Source organism: Polyodon spathula, chromosome 20, assembly GCF_017654505.1.
Source record: "Polyodon spathula isolate WHYD16114869_AA chromosome 20, ASM1765450v1, whole genome shotgun sequence".
NCBI lineage: Eukaryota > Metazoa > Chordata > Actinopteri > Acipenseriformes > Polyodontidae > Polyodon > Polyodon spathula.
In genome coordinates this window covers 7,647,635-7,668,896 of record NC_054553.1, presented here as the reverse complement: position 1 = coordinate 7,668,896, position 21,262 = coordinate 7,647,635, and the positions used below count along the sequence as shown (strand labels likewise).

Genomic DNA, 21,262 nt, shown 5'->3' with positions numbered 1-21,262 from the left:
AGCTCTGAAAGGTAACATATGACTGTATTGCAAACTTACAGAGATACTACATGCTGATTTAAAAAAGTGAACTGAAGCAGTTTTACAGGTTTCAGTCAGTTTGGATCAACTAAGGGTGGCACTCCCACACACACAATAGAACAAATAGCTCTTCAACTCCAGGGGTGCAGTGTGAAGCATGGATAAGATTGATCACACTGCTTAAATACATGCACATATGCATGAGAGTTTAAAGTAGTACATTGTTTTCTAAAAAGCTTTATTAACATATCACCAACCCACCTAACATTCAGGTACACTATCAAAGACTTACCAGAAACATTCTTATTGCAAGAAACTACCTTGTCATGTATACACCCTGATTAGATTATTGATTAAGCTGATCTGTGTTACTGAAACATTAAAGATCAGCTGAACGGTGCATTCAATAAAAACAATTCAGTGCCAATCTCTCCCTGCTGCATGTCTTTATTCAGTCAAACATGCTGGGTGTTCCTACACATACCCAGATGTGTGTAACATATGTCTGAGCACACACCCATTTGTGTGTTATTGCTTACTTATTCACCAGATTAAGGCATGAATTTTCATTTCTGTATTGGTTACATAATTTTTAAATTTTAAAGGTGGGGTTTCGGTAGCCAGACCTAATATGAATGCTTTTTTTACAAGCTGTTTTTAGCAGCTGTTAGCTCTTTGCTTTCTGAGATAGAGTTGAAATTGATTATTTTGTGAAAAGGAAGCTTGTAGTCAAATAATTTTGGATTCAAATGATATTCAATCCAGTATGGAAAGGTATCTATTTAAGTACTAAAAAGTAAAATCTAAATTTTTAGCAACCCCCATTCTCTTTGCTTTTCAATAGCCAGGTGTCTTTATGTGACCATTTCTTTGCTGCCTGTTACATTATTCATTCTGCTCACCGTGACAACATCTGCAAACAAATTCTTCCTGGAAAATTCCCTATGCTTTGTGGTTCACCTTGTCAAGCTGATTTTCATTCAAACAGAATGTTGTGGCAGTCAATAAAGAACGTGAGTGCCGCCATGTGTTTGCTTTAGTTGAACTTTGACACATACATTAAATTGAAATGTTTACTGATGATGCTAGTTAGTGAAAGAAGAACAATTTTAGAAAAGACTGATGTTTAGAAGCCAAATGTAATTGAAATTTCACACAAATTACCATGTGAAAAACTCATTTGAATAGATAACACACTGCTTGAGGGCAGTTTCACATCTTTGGATGCACTCAACAAAAATAAAAATGCAATATTTAATGGGGGTTTACTGCACTACCTGTTAATGTTAGGGTAGGTCAAACTTCAAGGCAAAGTCACATTTTAATTTACTTGACTACTTAATTATCACACAGGACTGAGATTCTGATTTCATTTCATTTAAGAAGAACTCTCCAAGATTCTGTCTAAACGTGTAGTCTCCCAGTTCAAGGAAGACTGAAGCTGTGTATGATCTAGGGACACTGCTGCATGCTAATCCTGATAAAACTGTTATAATTATAATCATATTCAAATAATGGCTGTGTTCAATTACAGTACTAACAATGAGTCTGCAATTTTTTATTCCATGGAAAGTCCCTTTTGCTCACCTCTCTGCTTGGGGGCAGGACTCAGGCACACAGGCCCCACCCCCAAAGGGTTTGCCAAAACTGATCTAGGCATATAAACAAGCTTCAAACAGCAGGAAACACTAAATGAAAAGATCACTACTACACCTCAACATCTCTCCCCAAGCTACTTAACAAGCTCAAGGAACGTTACTGGTAAGAGTTTTATTTTTAAAAGAAACTTTTAGATATTTGAAGAATGTGTTACAGATCAGGTGTGTGTCTTTGTGATGAATATTGTATATCATAGTATATATTGTATAGTATAGTATATAGTGTCGTAGTATATTATAGGTACTGTAGTATAGTAAAGAATATTTACAGTAAAGTATATTAGATAAATGACTGTGCATATTTACTAGGTTATTATATGATTTTCCTGTTGTTTTTGTGATATATTCTGTTTTTTTTTAATCTCTTAGTCCTCTCTTTTGCAATGGCATTGTGAGCTTCCACACAAAGTCCAATGAGCATGCCTCAAGCCTGCCCTGTACTGGATTGACCACTCTATTGTGGGAGGGTGACAGAGCAAGTCTGTCTCCATATAGTACATTGCACTTGTATTGGAAAATCTGTAGTGAATTTATTCTCTGCTATCCAAAGAGATTCAGGATTCAGGTTGATTATAGGTCCAGATATTTTAATCAAAGTATACAAGGGAAGAATCAGCTAACTGTGTGTATATATATATATATATATATATATATATATATATATATATATATATAATATATATATATATATATATATATATATACACAGGATTTTTACAAGCTTGAAGATAGGGTGTGGCTGGTGCATTTTACAAGTGTGCTACCAGAAAGCTCAGTAGGACAATAGATAGGATATAGCCCTAGATAAGATCAAAACCGAGTTGTTATCAGAGGTGATGACCAAGAAGTGGGGTGTAATGTTATTCAGAAGCTTGAGGGTTAACTGTGACCCTTAGCTGATGTAATCACTGTCTGCTACAGACTCAAAAGCATTTCATATTCAGTTAAACATATATTGTCAGAATTCAATAATGTTCCTCTTCACACTTATAGGTTGCTTTAATGATGGTGCTCTCTGTGTGTTTGTGTTCAGAAGGAGCTCTGGTTGCCATGGCAAAGCGTGTAGCTGTGATCCTGTCTGGCTGTGGGGTGTACGATGGAAGTGAAATCTATGAGTCTTCAGCAGTTATGATCCACCTCAGCAGAGCCAATGTGAAGGTAGGCAGACTTGGCATATAATGCTCCTAGGGTTGTCAAGTAATTACAAAAATTAATCTTAGTTAATCTTGGCTTTAATTGCATATCTAATTGATACAATTAATGCATCCATCTCATTAGCTGGTTTTATTATTATTATTATTATTATTATTATTATTATTATTATTATTATTATTATTATTATTTTAGTTTTTCTTATTGCCTTTAATAAGGCCAATGTACCAGAACCTCGAAGAATATTGTGTGTGTGTGTGTGTGTGTGTGTGTGTGTGTGTGTGTGTGTGTGTGTGTGTGTGTGTGTGTGTTGTATTGTCATTGCATTATTATTATCATTGTAGCGCTGAGCTGTGGGGTTTCTGTGATATGAGACAGACAAAAGTTGTGGTTCAAAGCAGTCAGAAACTGCTGTATTTACTTTCTTTTTCTTTTTTTTCTTTTAGCTTTTAGTGAACAGTGGCTCTCATTCCTCTTCTCTCACTCGCAGACTAAACCTCACATCTCAACACTCTCTCTCAACTCTTATGCTGCCAGATTCCGCTTCTCTCTTTCATCTCCACACACACCCTTAAGTCCCTCCCTGTTCCTCACTCATTGGTCCAACAGTCCCTATCCCTGACTGGTCATGTTAGACCTGCTCCCAATTGCTCTCTGTTTAATTTTGTTGTGCTGGCTTGCTGGCATATATAGAACACATTCTTTAAATAGAACATTGCAAACATAAACCCAAACTGTTTAAAACTTCAATTTGCATTACAATTATTTTACTGGACTTTGTTTATAAACACACACACACACACACACACACACACACACACACACACACACACACACACACACACACACACACACACACACACACACACACACACACACAGGTAAATTATTATCATGATTATTTATTTTGGCGAAACAGTATTTGTCAGGCTGAGATGAATTGATACATTTTCAGGTCCCAGTAATGTACAGACTGTCAGCACTAATATACCAAAAACGTTTTTATACTGATATATGTGTGTGTGTGTATGTGTGTTTAAAAAAAGTACCTGCAATAGAGTCAAATTTCACTAATAATAAGAATATTCTGTATAAAACAGGCGATGCTAAGTTCGGTAAGATTCTTTTGTTACCTCACATATCATTGCCTTACCTCAGAGGTATTTTTATGGACACACTATATGGACACAGAAATAATAAAAACGCGAGATTAACGCACATCTCCAAAGAAACTAATGCGTTAATTGCAGAAGTTAACTGCCAATAATTGACAGCCTTGATTGCTATATGTATTGAAAAATGTAGTGTCATATTTCACATATTATAATGCATTGCAGAACCAGCCTTACTTCACTGCTCCTGCCCCTGGGCCTTGGGCCTGGGTCAAGCAGAGATGAGGCTTCCATGGAAAGACTAATGGCAAAGTCATGTAACATGCACAAGCAAATCAATACATTCATGGTAATTCACTCAAGTAACCCGTGGTAGCTCATGGCTGTTTGTGTGCTGTGTTCCAGGTTAATGCCTATGCCCCCGATGTGGATCAGATGCACGTGGTGAACCACATAAAGGGGGAGCCGACGGGAGAGTCGCGTAACGTGTTGACAGAGAGCGCCCGGATTGTCCGCGGAAACATCCAGGACCTGGCCACACTGAAACTCGCCGACAACGATGCTCTCATCATCCCCGGTGAGTGAGAGAGAGGGAGGGGCAGCCAGCCCACTCTGTCTTACAGAGAGAAAACAACCCGCTCTATCATGTTCATGCATACACACACAAACATGTTGTGCACCTATCAAAATGAGTTCCTACGTGCTTGCAGGCATTCCTATCAAAATGAGTTCCTACGTGCTTGCAGGCATTCCTATCAAAATGAGAAGCTGTTGGTTCTCAGTATATTTTATGTATCAATTGGCCAGATCTTTATCAATATTAGTAGTAGACACATTCACAGTTATATACACACTGCTGTAACAGATAACACATTGCTCTGAGGTACTTTCATTGACTATCAGTAAGTGTAAAGTTACCATTCTACATGAAGGCATGGATGAGCACAATGATAGAAGCTGGGATTGCACCTAACCTAACCTAGTTTTTCCTTTGAGACTGTGCCACATTTGTTCCACATAATAATTGAGTTGCTTTATTCAGGTGGGTTCGGTGTAGCCAAGAACCTGAGCACATGGGCGACGCAGGGGAAGGACTGCGAGGTGAACCCGGCTGTGGAGAAAGCCATCAAGGATTTCCACAAAGCTGGCAAACCCCTGGGGCTGTGCTGCATCTCCCCTGTCCTGGCAGCCAAGCTCCTGCCTGGCTGTGAGCTCACTGTGGGCCATGACAAGGAGTGTGAAATGTAAGTGCAGCTGTTCTATTAATTCCATTCTACGAGCCTTAATTAATCTAAGGCTTCTTTTTAAATTCTAGTAAGACAATATGGTATTTTCTTCTACAAGGACAAATGCTACTAAAAAATGATTTTCAGTTACTTTAGATGAAGTTATTGAGATAGTTGAAAGTATCTGGTTGGATAGTAATCTCGATTTTAAGATCCATATGGGAAATCTTGCAAAAAAATTGAAATTCATAATAGGTTTCTTTTATAGCCTCTGATCTTGTTTTTCTGTAGTTACAAAAGGCTGTAGTTTCTGTAGTTATAAAGGCTAATTGCTTGTATGTTCCTACCACAAATTGATTACGATGACACAGTCTATAGGTTTGCATCACTCTTAACATTAAGCAAACTGGATCCTATATATCAGGCAGCCTTGAGATGTATTACGAATTCAAATTACAGTACTCATCATTGTGTGTTGTAGTCATCATTTGGTTGGTTGAACCTCCTTGGCTTTGTGAAGGTTGAAGCACTGGCATATTCTGTTATATAAGGCTATTCTTTGTAAATTACCTCCATGAATACTTTATAGTCGCTTTTTGCAACTGCAGTATTAGATCGCATACATTTTTAATTTTACGGTTCCTGAAGTGCATACAGAGACTGCTAAAGGATAATTTGCCTATTTTGCTCCTTGGTCTTGGAGTTTTTTACAATCTAAACTTTAGTTGCAGTCCCAAATAACTTTAGTTCAATTTAAGAGTAAACTGCACGATAATCACTGATTGTTGACTGTATTATTATGATTTATATTTTAATTTTGTATCTTTGTTTTTGTTCCGTGTTTTATTGTGTTGCTGCTGCCTTTCTTGGCTAGGTTGCACTTGTAAAAGAGACTTTAATCTCAATTTGCTTACCTAGTAAAGGTTTTTAAAAAAATGTAGTATTCATAAATGGGGTAATAAGGTTTTAGTGTACAGAAATTTTAATAAAATTACATGTTTATAAAATACGAGTAATCTAAATAGAATAGATTCAGTAGTTTGAAAATGTGCAAAGGCAGCACATGACTTGTGATTAAAAGCCTTCAGCATGTTTTAATTTATAATCTGCAACATACCAAATATATTGCCATGAATACTTTTGATACTACAGCTTGCTGAAAGGCAATACCTTTCTTATATCCTGTATATAATAGTACAGTTATTCCTCCTATCCTCTAGGTGGCCTAATGCAAATACAGCCAAAGTGATGAAGGAGCTTGGCTGCAAACACATTAACAAGCATGTAAAGGAGGCTCACGTGGATGTCAAAAACAAGCTAGTGACCACCAGTGCTTTCATGTGCAACGCCCCAGTGCACGAGATCTTCGATGGGATCGGGGTCATGGTTGAAGAGGTGCTGAAACTTGTCTAGCTGGACCAAAACAGGGAGTCCTTGTGCAACTGTCTGGAGAGAGATGTAGCATAGCTACAGTAGCATGGTATTAAACTACAGTGTAATTACAAGGCATTTGTTTCTAGGTGTACTACTGTACCATTTCAAATGTGGGACTACACTGCACCAGACAGAGATCACATACAGTACTAACCAAAACAGTGGAATGACCCTGAAACTGCAGTTGAAAATCCATGTAACGGCATAGTGTATTGAGTTTGCAGTTTAATGTTGGGCCTTATTTATCACATCCTTAAAGAAACTCTAGCCAGCTAAACTCCTGTACTAGAGAATGTCATTTTAAGGAGTGTCACTTGTTCTGTTTCAGCTGATGCTTAACATAGTAAAATGTGCATTTTGTAAAATCCGTATAAAAATATGATAGTACTGTTTTAAAACAATATAGTTACCTATAGTATTTACTATAATATTGTCTAGGAAACTATTGTATAGTGGCTTTAGATGGTACAACAGTATATGCTTATGTTTGTTTCACTGTGAGTTATCCTGCTTCTTATTCAGTGTGTGTATATGTTTATGTTTCAATAAATAACTAGACAAAGAGACAGAGATGTGATACTTTTTATTGGACTAAATGACAATCACTAGCTTTCAAGACCTCAAAGGTCTCTTCTTCAGGTGAAAGTAGGAAAGAGCGATTGATGTTTACATATTAATAAAAAGGCATTGCATCTCCTTCTCTTTGTCTATCATCTCTGGACTGATACAGCTATTATTTCACCTATCAATAAATACATTTAAAAAAAAAAACTCAAAAACTGTCTGTGTCTCTGGTGTATTTGTATATGCAGCCAAAGGGGACTTGACATCCAAATTGACGTTGTGTGACCTTCACTTGAACTCTATGAAGGTGAAACACTACTCAACTGTTATTACAAAAATACTTTATACGCTCTTAATATTTAAGTGAAGGCCTGCTTAAAATATAGTATGTGTCCCCTATTAATTACTATTGCTGCTTCTGATTAGATCCTTGTTTGTCAGTTTTATAAACTAATATTTGCACCCATTCTGAAAAGACTGAATTTCTGCATTGAGGTTATTTGAAAAGAACCATCTGTGGTCAGCTGTAATTCCAACCCACTCTGAAACATGTGTAATTTGCATGGGCATTACAGCCTTATTATGCCCAGTCAGATTTACGTTATTTGCTATAATTAGTTGTACGTGTTTTTTTTAGTTTCTCTAGTTTCACATTTTTCTTGCATTCATATTCAATTTGTATAGCGCTTAAAGGGGTTGATGTAAGGCTAGGCGCAAAGTAATTTGTGGGTGCAAAACCCCATAATGCTGCCTTAATTTCGTGTTTAGCAGCTGCAATGTATGATTTTAGCCGCTGCTAAAAATGCGGCAAACGAAAAGAATGATGTTCACCTGGCGTTCTGTACCCGCTATCAAATTTGTACTTTGCTATCATTAATCCATTAAAATTATACTGGAATGCATTCAAATGAAGAACAGAGCATGGAATTGGGTGGGATCTGGATACTAACTGGGCGCAAACATTACAATATGATGTAAGTATTTCCCAAAACAGCACACCTGCATAGACCTGTCATTGGCTTCAGGATGGCTGCTGTGGTACATTTCCTGATGTGGCGACACTTGGCTCTTGTTGAGGAGAGGCAGGAACACGTTCGGAGAAGGACAAAACAAAGAAGACCACGCATATTCAATTTCTGAAGAGTGTTTAAGAGTGAGACGTCACAGTAAGATCTCGACTATTGAGTTAACTCCCTACTCGATCTGATTAGATCCATGGGACGATAGGACCTCTATCCCTGCACATGTGAAAGTGCTGTGTTCTCAGCACTACTTAGCCTCTGGGTGTCTCTCAGACCAGTGGTTACAAATGCTCGGGAGGGAGAAACCATCCACCTTTTCCAGATCCGAAAGGGCAGACAAATACGTATAATGTCCAAGGATACTACCATATCTGATGTTGGCTGAGACTTTTCTAAACTCAGTTTCATACTGAGTGACCTCAGCCGTAACAAGTCTCCTTCTCAGAAAACTTTTCTTTTTCTTTTCACTCTATTTACAATGTAATGGGGGATGTGTCTAAGCTATATGAAAATACGGAAAGCATCCTTCCAGTGCCCAGTGGTACTGAGGAATTCAAAGCTGGCCAGTGGCAAAAACTGAGCACAACTACACTTGAGCAAAATAAAGTACAATTTATACATTTAATTAATTTTATTAAAAACTGTTCAAAGATTTGTTGTAAATTCAGGCTGATGCAAAACATGTTTTCTGTGTTCCTTGTCTCTGTTTATAGGGGTGTTGGATACTGTTCGCTCAATTGCAACCATTTGTTGAATTCAGCTGTGGTCAATAAAGTGAACAAGGCCCATTTTCCTTGCCAGGAGAGAACAGGAGATGAGCAGATCTGCATTCTTGTGGAAGTACTGCAACCTTGATTTCTCTGTGGCTTTATTGACAGTAAAAATATTTGCAGAGACTTCATAAAGCACACCATTAATTATCTTTTAAACTTAGACTGTTTCCAATAACAAATAATGTTTGTCATGTGTTTAACTTGTATTGTGTTGCCCCCAGTGCCAATGATGGTGAACAGTAGAAGTTAAAGAAAACGAAATAACCAATGCTTCAGATTAATCCCACCGAAAAATACACAGTATACTTAGGGAGTCTCTTGTAGATTGTATCAGTATTCTTGTGATAATTGGTTATAAAATGGCATGAGCACTTTCTTTAACCTAATATAGGACAACATATCTTATTTGTTTATGAATGTATGTTGTCTACTGTATAACATCTTTCTTTCACTGCTGCGCATTTGGGACCTATATAGAAAACAGAAGTGAGAAACAGGTAAGATTTATGTAATTATTTTGTTACCTACAACCCGTTTAAGTAGATCTCACCAATTCAGCATTTTTTTACATTATCTTTCCATTATTGCATGGGTGTGGACATTTACTGGGCTAGGTCTTTTTTCTATCTTAATTATAACAGCATGTACATTATTAATTAGTATATATGTGAGTGACAAGGTAGCCAAGGGTTGACATTCCCAGACCAGACAGCTGGTCTGCCCAGCACTAGTAGCACTTCTGTCTCCCGTCTTCTGTCTGTAGGATTTTATACTTGTGACCATCTCCGAATTAACCCTAATTAATCAATTTTGGAGATCGTCACATTCTACATGAGTTTTCTGGGATGGGGCTTCCCCTTTCATGCTGCCAAACAAAAAAAAAAAAAAAAAAAAAAAAAAATCACTTTTTTTTTTAATTAACAAAATACATTCAAATCATACCAATACAATAAAGCATTTTCGTAATGAAAAAGGTTTGTTATGTAAGACTAATTCTTATGATTAACATCTGAAATCATAACAATACATTCATCCCTTTATTAAAATAGAACCAATACATGATTTTAAACGTCAACAATAAACGCGGCAAATTCCAAGTCTATAAACATGTTTATTGACTTTGCCCAATAATTTCATATTGTTTTCTTCAAGTTTCTTCAGGATGTCATAAAGCCCTTCATTCCAGGTGCATGGTGAGGTGGGAGCAGTCCTGCCTGTCTTCTATGTTCTCCACAGCATCAAAGATGGCCTCCACCTTCTCTCCTGGCAGGACTACCCCAGCGTTGGCCCTGAACTTTTTCAGCAGACTGTCACGACTCAGTGGCTTCCTCCAGTGTCCATAAAAGGTGTCACATCGACCTTTAAAGACATCGCCCGTTGTGAGGGTCACCAGCACCTCTGCGTACATCTTATTGAAATTGGCAGGGTTGTCCTGGGGGTGCTCGACCCGTACTCTACTCAGGAGGCTGAGCAGCTCGGGGCGGTCCAGGAAGGCTGGGCTGAAGGATTGGACACTGACCTCGCCGTCCAGCAGAGCAGTGCAGGCGTTGAACTGGAAGGAGTGTCGGGCCTCATGCTCGGATTCAGGGAAGGGTCGGTTGATATACTTGGAGAAGGGGATTCTCAGTAGGATGTTCTGGATCATAGAGGGGTTGAAGCCACCTATGGTGTTGACCAAAAGCTCCCGCGCTGAGCATGCTGCGTCTGCCACCCAGTGCATACCCAGGTGTGCAGGGAAGCGCTTGAACGCTATGTCCTGGTCCTCCAGCAGGAAGCGGGGATCCTGTTTCACTGGGGAGGGCAGTGCCCGTGGCAGGTAGTCATTATAGAAGGCACTAAAGCCAGCGCAGCCTGGGGTCGAGTCCAGGATCAGCGTGCTGGCCTCAAGGCCCCGGGATGCCAGCAGTGCCGCCTCCAGGCCGAATCGGGCTGCGTTCCCAATATGAAGAGGCTTGGATTGAGTGGCAGCATTGGCCATGGGATCCCCTGCCAGCAAGGCAGCAATCGCCAGGGCGTTTGAGCACTGCGAGCGATCCAGGGAGAGCAGACGGGAGCAGGCAGTGGCACTACCCAGAGGGCCCACTACAGTCGGGGGATGGAACCTGAAGGGAGAAACACGGGCATTACCATCCTGGTAACTGAGAGATTATTCTACATTATACAGGCAGTACTTGCACTTAGGACACAATTGGTTCCTGAAAGTTGCATTGTAAATCGAAGCGCTGTAAATTGAAGCACGTTTTCCCATAGGAAAACCCCAATGTTATAAATTGGGGTTACGTTCCTGATTCTTTGGTCAGATTAGGTATATTTTTACAAAAATGATCCATTATATTGTACTCATGCAAATATTTATTTAACTCTTTACACTCAGCCCGTATTCAGTGTTGTATGCGGTATTCCTAGTCAGAATTACGATCACATGAAGTTAAGCCCCTCCTTCTTTTAGTGAAACTATTCATCTAATTGTGGGATTTTTCTAGTTTGACCAAGAAATGGATTATTAATTACTAAGAAGGGGTCCGGAATATTGAATCACCTTTTCTGTGTTTTGGGAGGACACATTACTGAAAACATGGGTCGTTCACACTGACACGTCGCTGGAAGTTTTTTATTATATGCTTTTATATTGAAACCTTCCCTAACCCTAACCCTAACCCTAACCCGAACCCTTACCTTCCCTGCTGAATGGTCGTTCACACTGGGCGCGGACTGAATATTGACTGGGCGCGGCAGACCAGTGCTGATTTTAGAATAGAAGGAGCGGGAAAAATTGACCGGGTCGACAAATTTAAATCTATGTCAGCTGGTAGCACAATGTCTTAAAGCGAGGCACGTTACCCTCTACATAAACGTATAAAAATAATGTTAAACTTTTTTTTTTTTAATTGGTCATTTAAACTGCGTTTAAAAACAAAAACAAAACATAATAATAACGGTAGTGTGTGGGGATCGTGGGTTTATAAATCGTTTCTGTATTGAGGAATTATGAGTGGTCTTGGGGTAGCTTTAGCTTTTATTGTTGTTGGTTTTTTGCATTTTATTTCATACATACAATTAAACAACAACAAAATAATAATAAGTTAAAGGAAAATAAGTGATATTTGCGGTTCTTAGAGCTGGGAGACGCTGGTCAGACCAGCTTTTAGTTGGAGACGCTGGTCAGACTAGAGAGAGCTGTTAAACTGGTCAGACTAGAAACAGCTGTTAAACTGGTCAGACTAGCTCAAACTGTTCCAAAACGCAACATTACGTAGTGACCATCTAGTGCTGGAATTTGAATAAACAAGCTTATTTTATAATTACGTCAATGCGTTAAAATGTGTATGTATAAATAAACACTAAATCTAGTTATGTACTACAGCAAATATCGTACAGCAATATCTAATCAAAAACAATATCTAATATGTTAATATTTTTAATGACTTTGTTAATTTCTAGTTTAAAAATAACGTACAAACCTGCATGGCAAATTATTTTGGATCTTTAGGCAAACGGAAGAATTTATTTTTGCTAACTGTATAGACGGGAATTTGATGTTATGCCTTTCTGAATATGCTTCATACCAGTCATTGCATCTATTATTTTACGTTTATTTTTTTCTGCTTTTGTGTTTACAGTACCAATCAATGATTATGAGAAAACGCCATACGTGAACTTACACACACACCATTTAAACCATTTAATCTTCCTTATTATAAACACAAGCTTGATCTCTACATATTTTATTGTGGAGTCAACAAATAAAGTCCAGCTCCGACTAACAACAAATTATCATACGTAAAATAAACTCTTATTACTGACTGGTATTGAAAATGCGAGGATTGAATATAATCGTAGGCAGGGAATCTAACCTTGCAGTTAACACGTTTTAACAAGCTCCTTCCCGTTTTAAGCAATATATTATCCTTGTCAAACATTTTAAAAGAGAGATTCCGAAATAACAACAAGTTATTAAAAACTATCAAACGCGAGTAAATACACCATCCTAACTCCTAACACAGAAAAAGACAAAAAACAGAGGGGCGCAGGTGCAAATATGATCGCCTGCCCTGGGGGCTAAGAAGTTTAGCTTAAGGCTCTGCTATAAAAGAAGAAACTCTCACTTCTTGAAGTCCACATTGCAGCTGAAGAGAAACCTTGTTGGCCAGGTACTGTAATACCAATCCTGTTTCATATTTTTACAGTTAGACAAATGCTTGTTTGATTATATAGAAACTATTTAAATGTATTTGTTTAATGCAAATTATGTTATATAGTGTGTGATCATTTTTTGTATTATTAAAAATACCAGCTGTATTTTAGTTATCTAGTAGAAATGTAGATTATTATAAAACACACACACACACACACACACACACACAAACACACACACACACACACACACACACACACACACACTAAAGATAAGTCTCTTAAAATGGCACACTTTTTCATAAACCAGTATAATTAATTTATTTAGTTTCTACATGAACAAACACTTCCGTTTACAAAGTATCATTACAGTGCAGGTAATATATAAGAAATTTAAAAAGATATATTTAATTATAATCATTTGCATTAAAAATCTCATACTAGGGTTAATAGAATATCTACATGGTTATCTGACACCTGCTTTCATTAATTGCCATACTATACTGAACAAGTATCTGCTTAAGACTGAAATGAAATGCCTCTGTCATAAACTTGCACTGTGGAAAATAGGTGTTTTTTTTTTTTTAAAGAGCACTTAGTTCAGTTTCTATTGACACAGATTTTTGTATTGATGCACTTTTTGCCCAGGGTGCACATTGTGTTTTAACCTGTCATTAATAAATACAGCCTGTTGTTTCTCATTGAATTTAGCGTTGGTACTCTTTTTTCCTCAGTGTGCGGATGTTGTGTGGCATGTTTTCCACAGATTACATTACCCATAACGCACTGATTGATTTTAAGTCTGATTCATAGCTGATGCTGTGACATTCCAGTGGGCACCTAATGTCTCATAGAAGCCCACTAGAGCTGGAATCCGACTGGCTGAGTGTACTCAACGGTTTTCTAATTTGACAGCGTTTTGACGTTAATAAGATGGCGAGTGCAGATGAATTTGCGGCCATGTTCTATGGAGAGCCGGGGGTCCTGGGCCTCCTGGCCAATGGAATCAGTGCTTTCCTCGTTCTTCTGCAGAACTTCAACGGAGCACAGACTGGTGTACCATCCCAGGGAGTGGAGCACATTCTGGCTGGTAAAAAACTAAATTTATCTGTCTGTTTTAGGACTTCCCATAAACTGATGTTTCCTGATATTATATCACTCTTATATGCTTCAAGCCAGTCTGATAGACCATGGGTGTAAGGCTGACATGTAGCATAGAAAGTTGGTATTCTATTTAAAAAGACAAAATGAGCATACAGTGAAAATAAAAGAAAGATCTTCTGCACAACGATAAGGGGATAATTACTTTGAAGTTTGTTTGTTAGGTGACCTTGCTGGACTCTGACTTCTACCTATCTACATTTCACAGGTGTTCAACTGATTCTGATCGGGGGGGTAACTCAGCTGTTGGCTGGGCTCCTATCCTTCCGAAAGTACGATCACCTAAGTGGGACATCCTTCATCGCGTTTGCTGCTCTCTGGGGCAGCTATGGGTCTACCCGTATAGTCCTGGGTGCCTTTCCACCCTCTGTTAACAGCACAACTGACCAACTATACCCAGCTAACAGCACTTTTCGAAATCCAGAACTGGCTACTCCACCAATCGGTCAGTCTGCTATAGCAGGGCTAATTGCTTACATTTCCATCTCCTTTATCCTGTCCTTTTGCTCTGCCACTGTAAACTACATCATGCCTTTTGTCTTTGGGGCTATCACCCTGACCCTGATCTTTGAGGCAGTGGGGCTTGTCGGGGGTTGGGCTCTAGTGGTCTCTGGGGTCCTGGAGCTGGTGATCCTCATGTGTGCGCTTTATGGAGCAGCAGCCTTGCTCCTGAAAGGTATCACCCAACGTTACATCCTCAAGGGCTTTGGGACCCCCCTTTTCAATGTTCTGCTCCTGGGGATGGCCAACAACAGCAACTCCCATAAAATAGTGGAAGAAAAGAAGAAGAACACCCAATATGCTGAACCCATGGCACTGGGCTACCTCTGTGACACAATCTCCCCTTTTGTCTTTGCCTTCTTCTGCTTTGGCTACCTACCTTCCTTTTTTGTGGGCACCATTTGGGTCACTATCAACGCCTTCTCCCAACTTTTCTCCAGTTACTATGCCTACCTTCGAAAAGATGTCTACCACACAACCAAGTTTTGTCTGCACAGCACCTACTGGCTGGTGAAGTCATGGGAGGAGTTTGTTCTGTCAGTTCTCATTGACAGAGAGGGAGCGGTCAGCGGGAGAGAAAGGATGGTTGGTGACTGGTTCTTCCTAGCGACCGCCATTGTTCTCTGCTTGATGTCACTCAACATGGATGTGCTAGAGGTGGCCCATAACTTGCTATTCCTCCTGCTCACAGTATCCACAATCTCCCAGATCCCACTGGGGGGCTACTACATCTTCTTTGGGGTGATCTGCAGCTTGTTCACAGCCCTGTCTCTCTACGGTACCTTTGCCCGACTCATCAATTCCATAGGAGAGAAGACCTTGATCCTTGTTGGGATGCAGCCACTATCCACAGAAAAGCTCCAAGATGTCCTGGGACTCTTTAAACGGTGCTGGGTGAAACCCCAAGACCTCCCTCGCAGCACTGTTTCACAGCTACCTGATGCCCTTTTCTACATGACCAATGGCATAGCTGCCCTCTCTGCCATCCACAGCCAGGACGTGCACCCCACCTTCCTCCATCTCACCGTCCCTTGGGTTCTGATCCCTGGAGCAATCATCCAGGTCTATGTGAGCCGACTGAACATCCAGGAGGGAAGGCGCTTTGGACCCATTATCCCATCCTGCTATGCTGCCATCTGGGCTACCTGGACCTGGTATCGGTTTGCAGGTATGTTTTAATGAGGGGAAAAGACAATGCCTGCTGTCTTTTTAAGTAGATTCCCATGATAACTTTACAAACAGTGATTGATCAATTTGTTTTAATAAACCCCTGTTGTAGGCGCAATCATGTCAGTGGGAGTGCAACCTGTTTGAATTAAATAAGGCGGTTGAGGAAGTGTATAGGGGTTGAAAATAATAAATAAAATATGTATGTCCCTGTTGTAAGTCATGGTGGGCAAAACAGAAGATCTGACCGTAGACTAGAGTTGCTCTGTTGATTTCACAAATTATACAAGGATTATAGAACAAGCTAAACACTTTCTAGATTTGTGTGAAATCCCCCTGAGGATGCCCATGACTGTCCTGCACCTAATTCATGATTTTCTTAGTTGGGAATGTCTTGCTTTTACAATTAGTAAAAGAATGTCTTTATTTTGTAGGTTTTTTGCTTGGCATTTCTACTGATTTTGCTGGTGGATTCACAGCTGGGGCTGTAGCATTCTTGGTACTTAATGGCTTCCTAATGCTTATAGGTAAGTCATTTTTTTTAAATGCGTTGGATCTTTGTCTAACATTTAGGGGTTTGTTTAGCTGGACTGAAAAGAAAAGTGTCAGAGTAAATGGATGGAAAATGTTAATGTGTGTTGATGTGTGTTTTTCTCTCTTTCCCAAGGTGCCTATGTAAATGTTGTGCTGCTGTTGCTGACTCTTGTCATGGAGGTGATCGTGGTGTGTTTCCTGCTCTCCACACTGGGCAGACTGCCTTACCAACTGGAAAGTAAGAGTCTCCCTTTCTCCTTCCCCAAAGTGAAACCGGTAGCAAAGATTAACAGCAACTTGTTATTTTAATCAATTCGAATTAGGAAGGCAGACATCTTTTGCTCCAACTCTCTTTGGTGGAGGAAGGGATATTACAAGCTTCCAATAAAAATAAAAATAAATCTTTGTATCAGGAAAATATTGGTGGTAATAATGCAGATTGGATTGTAGATCAAATGCCAGTCCTGAGTTTACTAAAAAAAAAAAAAAAAAAAAAAAAAAGAGTTCTACAGACATGAAAAACAATAATTTATTGTGAATGAAAATATATTCTGTGTTTGGGTTGGCGATCAAACGGGTTAAGTTCTTGATTAAATGTTTTCCTTAGATGAGAGTATTCACCTTTTGCTTTTGATTGAACTGAACTCAACAGATCCTTTTGGCTCACTCACAGTCCTTGCATGGCAATCTCTCCTGTTTCTCCCCAATGTTACCATTGTTGTGTCTCATGTCTGTTTTGTTACACACATTCAGTACCTCTATCGAGCCTGCCTGTACTCCACTACATTTTCTTTCCAAGGATGGTGATATAACTAAGTTGGTTTTCCATTACAGTCGCGATGCTGGCCATCTTCTCTCTGATCTGTTTGTATGGTACTCTGGCCTCCCTTGCAAATTCCATCTTCACAAAGGAGCTGCTGCCTCTCGGACCCCCGCTGCTGAAGGTAAGCTTGTCATCCGGCTATATTGGAATTAGTGTAAAAATAATGTGTTTTTCAAAATAATATGAAATAAAGATTTTTAATAGATCCTTAAACTAAAATATGTCCACAAAGCCTTTGAATTCCCAATGGTCATTACAAAATTGAAATGGATTGTTGCAGGTTTGATCATGCTATTAAATGCACTCTTTCTTATAGGCTACTCAGGAAAAAGCTGACAAAACTCCCCCTCCTCCTCCTTGTTCTATCGCCACCTCAAGAAAGACCAGTGGGCTACTGAGCATCTCAAAACTCCTGGATGCTGGTGCGGTCTGTGGTATTCCCACGGATACCGTGTACGCATTGGCAGCATCCTGCAAACACCCACAGGCTATAGAGAAGATCTACAATATCAAGGTATGGACAGACTTATTTATGTATTTGTTTGTCTGTACAAAATAAGCACTCAAGAGTTCTTTTGCATGGATGCAGGAATAGAGTCACTTTCCAGAGCCATGCTCTCAGCTCACACTTCTGTCCCTCTTTCAGGATCGCCCACAGGAGAAGCCCATCTGTATCTGCATCTCCAACCTGGAGCAGCTGTCAACTGCCAAGCCCCCCTTCAGCCCTCTGCTCTGGGAGTTCATGAGGAATGTCTACCCCGGAGGCATCAGTTGCATTGTCAAGAAGGGCAAATGGCTCAATAAGCTAGGTGAGTTCAGACAGGCTCTTCCATCTAAAGGAAATGATCCCTGCCACCATACAGGCAGTTAGATCAGCTGCCGTTTATATATTTAGGATTTTACACAGTACGTTTTATTTATTTAGTTGTATTACTGATATTGCTGGCAAATAAACTAAACTGTAATATTTATCACCTTTTAATTTAACAAAATTACTTTAAAATTCCTTTTGAATGTTTAGTTGTATTTTTCTAGTTTTGTGACATTGTTGAGTTCTGTTTCAAATCCTGACAGTCACCACTGCATTGGTCTAATAGTTTATGGGTTTTATGGCAATTTCTGTGTAAAACCACCGGTGACTTCACCCTTCCTTTTATAGCACTGCTACATCTGTTGACTCTTTTACTCATATTGAAGGATATACTTTGCTTCCTTTAAGAAAATCCAAAAACCTGTGTGAGTTTAGTTTGTAAGAGAGGCTCTGTCCAAAGACCCACACTCACAGCCTTCTCTTTGTTCTGGTTTAGGAGTTGGGCCAGCCTATGATAGAGTGGGGACTAAAGAAAGCATCATGATCCGAGTCCCTGACCACACAGTAACCGCCCATCTGTGCAATATGACTGGACCACTGGCCATCACTTCAGCCAATCCAAGTGGAGAGCCTGATAGCACACACCATGACATGGTGATAACGTAAGTATTTGTGCTGTGAGCTAATGACCAGGTGACAGCCACAACAGGAGGCTTTAAGGAAGATTCATTTCTATTCTAATTGTTTTATGTTTATGAAACTGTAACAATATATATTTCATCAAAATAATAAGTCTTGGAAAAAATAGAAATCATAGATGTTTGGTTTCTACAGATGCAACCATACTATAGTCATGCTGTGGGAGGTCAGTCCTAACTGGGTACTAATGATTAAAAAGTTTTTGTATCGTGGATACATAATATTGCATGTTAGAATAATATTTCCCTGCATTAAATGACCTAGTGGGCTAGTGTATGAAAGCTAATATTTCGTAGTCACTGTTATAAATGATATAATTCCTTTTTTGTTTCTCACAGACGCCTTGGGCACAAAATCAGTGGAGTTCTGTGTGACGGAGAATCAAACGAAGCTGTCGGTTCCACTGTGGTCAACTGTTTGAAGATAGATGAAGGTATTTCCTTGATAATTTCTCCTATTGTTTAAGGCAGCCTGGACTGACAGTTGTTTACTGTACACTGTACACTACAGCATGCGGGACTTACTCAGTTTTATTTTCTCTTTCAGGTACAATCACTATTGTAAGAGAAGGCTGTTTTCCTGCTGCCCAAGTCAGACACATTTTTGAAAAAGTCAAAAATTCCATGGAGTAAAGACAAGGAACACTCACTACAAATAACAGTAACTTAGTGAATCACCTCTCAGGATGTGACAAGTGTACTAGCTAGTGAGAATGTGAGCAGTGATCTTCAATTGGAACTGAGATGATGTAGTGACATCACTAGGGTTTGTGGTCACCCATAAATAATAATAATAATTATTATTTATTTATTATTATTATTATTATTATTATTATTATTATTATTATTATTATTATTATTATAAATAAAACTTGTTTTTGTAAAAGACATTTACTACTGAAATTAAGATTTCAAACTTAGCTGTCCAAATTTATTTTCTTATCAAGTATACTATGTCTAAGAAGAAGTGACTAGATTTTGAATCTGTTAATAATCCTTGTTAAAACTGTATACATGTTAAAGCACTGTAGGGTAGTGGTTTAATGTCTTATAATTACAACATTCATTCTGCAATTGTCCTTATCAATAAAGAATAATTAAGACTCGAATGACTAATACTTGCAACTTAACAAGACTACATTTATTCAATTTCCAAAGCACAAACTTACATGTATTAAACTTCCATTACATTTAATTTTATAAGGCCATCACTAGCATCCAACAGCAGATTTAAGATAATGGCCTGGCTACCTGTTTTCTGCTGGGAGGTGATGGTATATAGGAGATATGTTGGAATTATCTTGGGGTGTCTCACATTACCCTTATATTTATACTGAAACATGTTTAAAATAAGAAGCCCCTTAACTATTTCCTTTTATCTGTTCTCATGAGATTGGACATAAACCATTTTCTGTCAAGCAGGTCACTATGCTTATGTCCATCACCTTACGATATATACTGTAGGTCAGTATATACATTCTATTGCCAAAGCTTAATATACTACATCTGTCGCAGTCATGTCTTTGAACGCATCTTTGGTATAGTCAGGTATTTCCCCTTGACATTTTTACTTTCTATACATGGTTCATTAAGCATATAATTAAAACTCCCACTATATGCTATCTGGGTTTGAGACTTGAGTTTTACAAGAACTCAGACTTTCTTAATTGGTTTAGCTCAAATCTGTCTCTTACTCACCTTTTAACATAGAATTTTAGGTGTTTCGACAGATAGCTGAGAAAAAGTCAACGTTTTATTATAACTATGGACGTAGATATAAATCATCGAACCAATCAATTACACAGTACAGCAGTCTAGTCCAGTGGAGCTCCAAATTACCTAGCACTGCTAAGCAGATGCACAGCTTGATAAAAGCAAAGTCATTCTGAATTCATCTGTTTAATTTAGGTTTAGAGCATACTTTTTGTTCAATACTTGTTATACAAACGCATTACCCCAAGAACGCTCATGAAGTGCTGTGGGTATTTCACTCATAAGGATGACAACCAACCTCTCGTAGGAGAGAACTACAGTACTTCACAAACATTCATGGTATATCCTTCATGCAAAGTAATTATTTGCTCTATTTTAAACATATTAAAATACAGACAAAAAGGTTTGGGATGAAACCTGAAATAGGATCAGTACAGTGATATATTTCATTATTAAAAGTCAGACCAGAAGTTTAATTTGTGATGACTTCAATTATTAAAACAGTTCCACAAATATCTAATGCAAAAGTTACAGCCTATTGCATCCAAATTTCAAATATTGTCTCTTATAGCAGCCCTAATAAGGATATTCAATTGACTAAATTTACCAAATCTTGTAGTTTTCAAACTACAGTTCAAGGACCATTTAATAGATATTGGTGCTTGATATAAATTTACAGGTCTACAGATATGAATTGACATTTGCAAGATACTGTAGTAAGAGTCTATAACTGCAAGAAACAGAACCAAAATTTTGTT

At 38.6% G+C, this 21,262-nt stretch overlaps 3 protein-coding genes across 3 annotated transcripts; 2 read left to right on the top strand and 1 right to left on the bottom strand.

Annotated features, from left to right (window-relative positions):
* Positions 1-1,692: 1,692 nt before the first annotated feature.
* LOC121295793 (glutamine amidotransferase-like class 1 domain-containing protein 3A, mitochondrial) lies at positions 1,693-7,167 on the top strand. Its single transcript, XM_041220842.1, has 5 exons — positions 1,693-1,782; positions 2,713-2,837; positions 4,349-4,520; positions 4,986-5,187; positions 6,390-7,167. The coding sequence occupies exons 2-5, from the start codon at positions 2,730-2,732 to the stop codon at positions 6,580-6,582; spliced, it is 675 nt and encodes a 224-aa protein (XP_041076776.1). The 5' UTR covers positions 1,693-1,782; positions 2,713-2,729; the 3' UTR covers positions 6,583-7,167.
* Positions 7,168-10,118: 2,951 nt separating this feature from the next.
* LOC121295890 (cis-aconitate decarboxylase-like) lies at positions 10,119-13,139 on the bottom strand. Its single transcript, XM_041221012.1, has 3 exons — positions 13,069-13,139; positions 11,639-11,705; positions 10,119-11,093 (listed from the first exon to the last, which is right to left on the bottom strand). Exons 1-3 carry the CDS (start codon positions 13,137-13,139, stop codon positions 10,140-10,142), a joined length of 1,092 nt encoding a protein of 363 aa, XP_041076946.1. The 3' UTR covers positions 10,119-10,139.
* An 887-nt stretch (positions 13,140-14,026) lies between these two features.
* On the top strand, positions 14,027-19,508 carry LOC121295372. Its single transcript, XM_041219899.1, has 10 exons — positions 14,027-14,186; positions 14,466-15,926; positions 16,360-16,452; positions 16,593-16,697; positions 17,294-17,403; positions 17,599-17,796; positions 17,929-18,091; positions 18,590-18,755; positions 19,131-19,225; positions 19,339-19,508. The coding sequence occupies exons 1-10, from the start codon at positions 14,030-14,032 to the stop codon at positions 19,422-19,424; spliced, it is 2,634 nt and encodes an 877-aa protein (XP_041075833.1). The 5' UTR covers positions 14,027-14,029; the 3' UTR covers positions 19,425-19,508.
* Positions 19,509-21,262: the final 1,754 nt, after the last annotated feature.

Coding starts and splice junctions, on each gene's coding strand:
- LOC121295372 (XM_041219899.1), top strand. CDS start 14,030: ATGGCGAGTGCAGATGAATTTGCGGCCATGTTCTATGGAGAGCCGGGG. Junction 16,453..16,592: donor TGGCTTCCTAATGCTTATAG/GTAAGTCATTTT, acceptor CTCTTTCCCAAG/GTGCCTATGTAAATGTTGTG. Junction 18,756..19,130: donor CACCATGACATGGTGATAAC/GTAAGTATTTGT, acceptor TGTTTCTCACAG/ACGCCTTGGGCACAAAATCA.
- LOC121295793 (XM_041220842.1), top strand. CDS start 2,730: ATGGCAAAGCGTGTAGCTGTGATCCTGTCTGGCTGTGGGGTGTACGAT. Junction 4,521..4,985: donor CGATGCTCTCATCATCCCCG/GTGAGTGAGAGA, acceptor TGCTTTATTCAG/GTGGGTTCGGTGTAGCCAAG. Junction 5,188..6,389: donor CATGACAAGGAGTGTGAAAT/GTAAGTGCAGCT, acceptor CCTATCCTCTAG/GTGGCCTAATGCAAATACAG.
- LOC121295890 (XM_041221012.1), bottom strand. CDS start 13,139: ATGAAACAGGATTGGTATTACAGTACCTGGCCAACAAGGTTTCTCTTC. Junction 11,706..13,068: donor TGCAATGTGGACTTCAAGAA/GTGAGAGTTTCT, acceptor TTCTAAAATCAG/CACTGGTCTGCCGCGCCCAG. Junction 11,094..11,638: donor ACGACCATTCAGCAGGGAAG/GTAAGGGTTCGG, acceptor CTCAGTTACCAG/GATGGTAATGCCCGTGTTTC.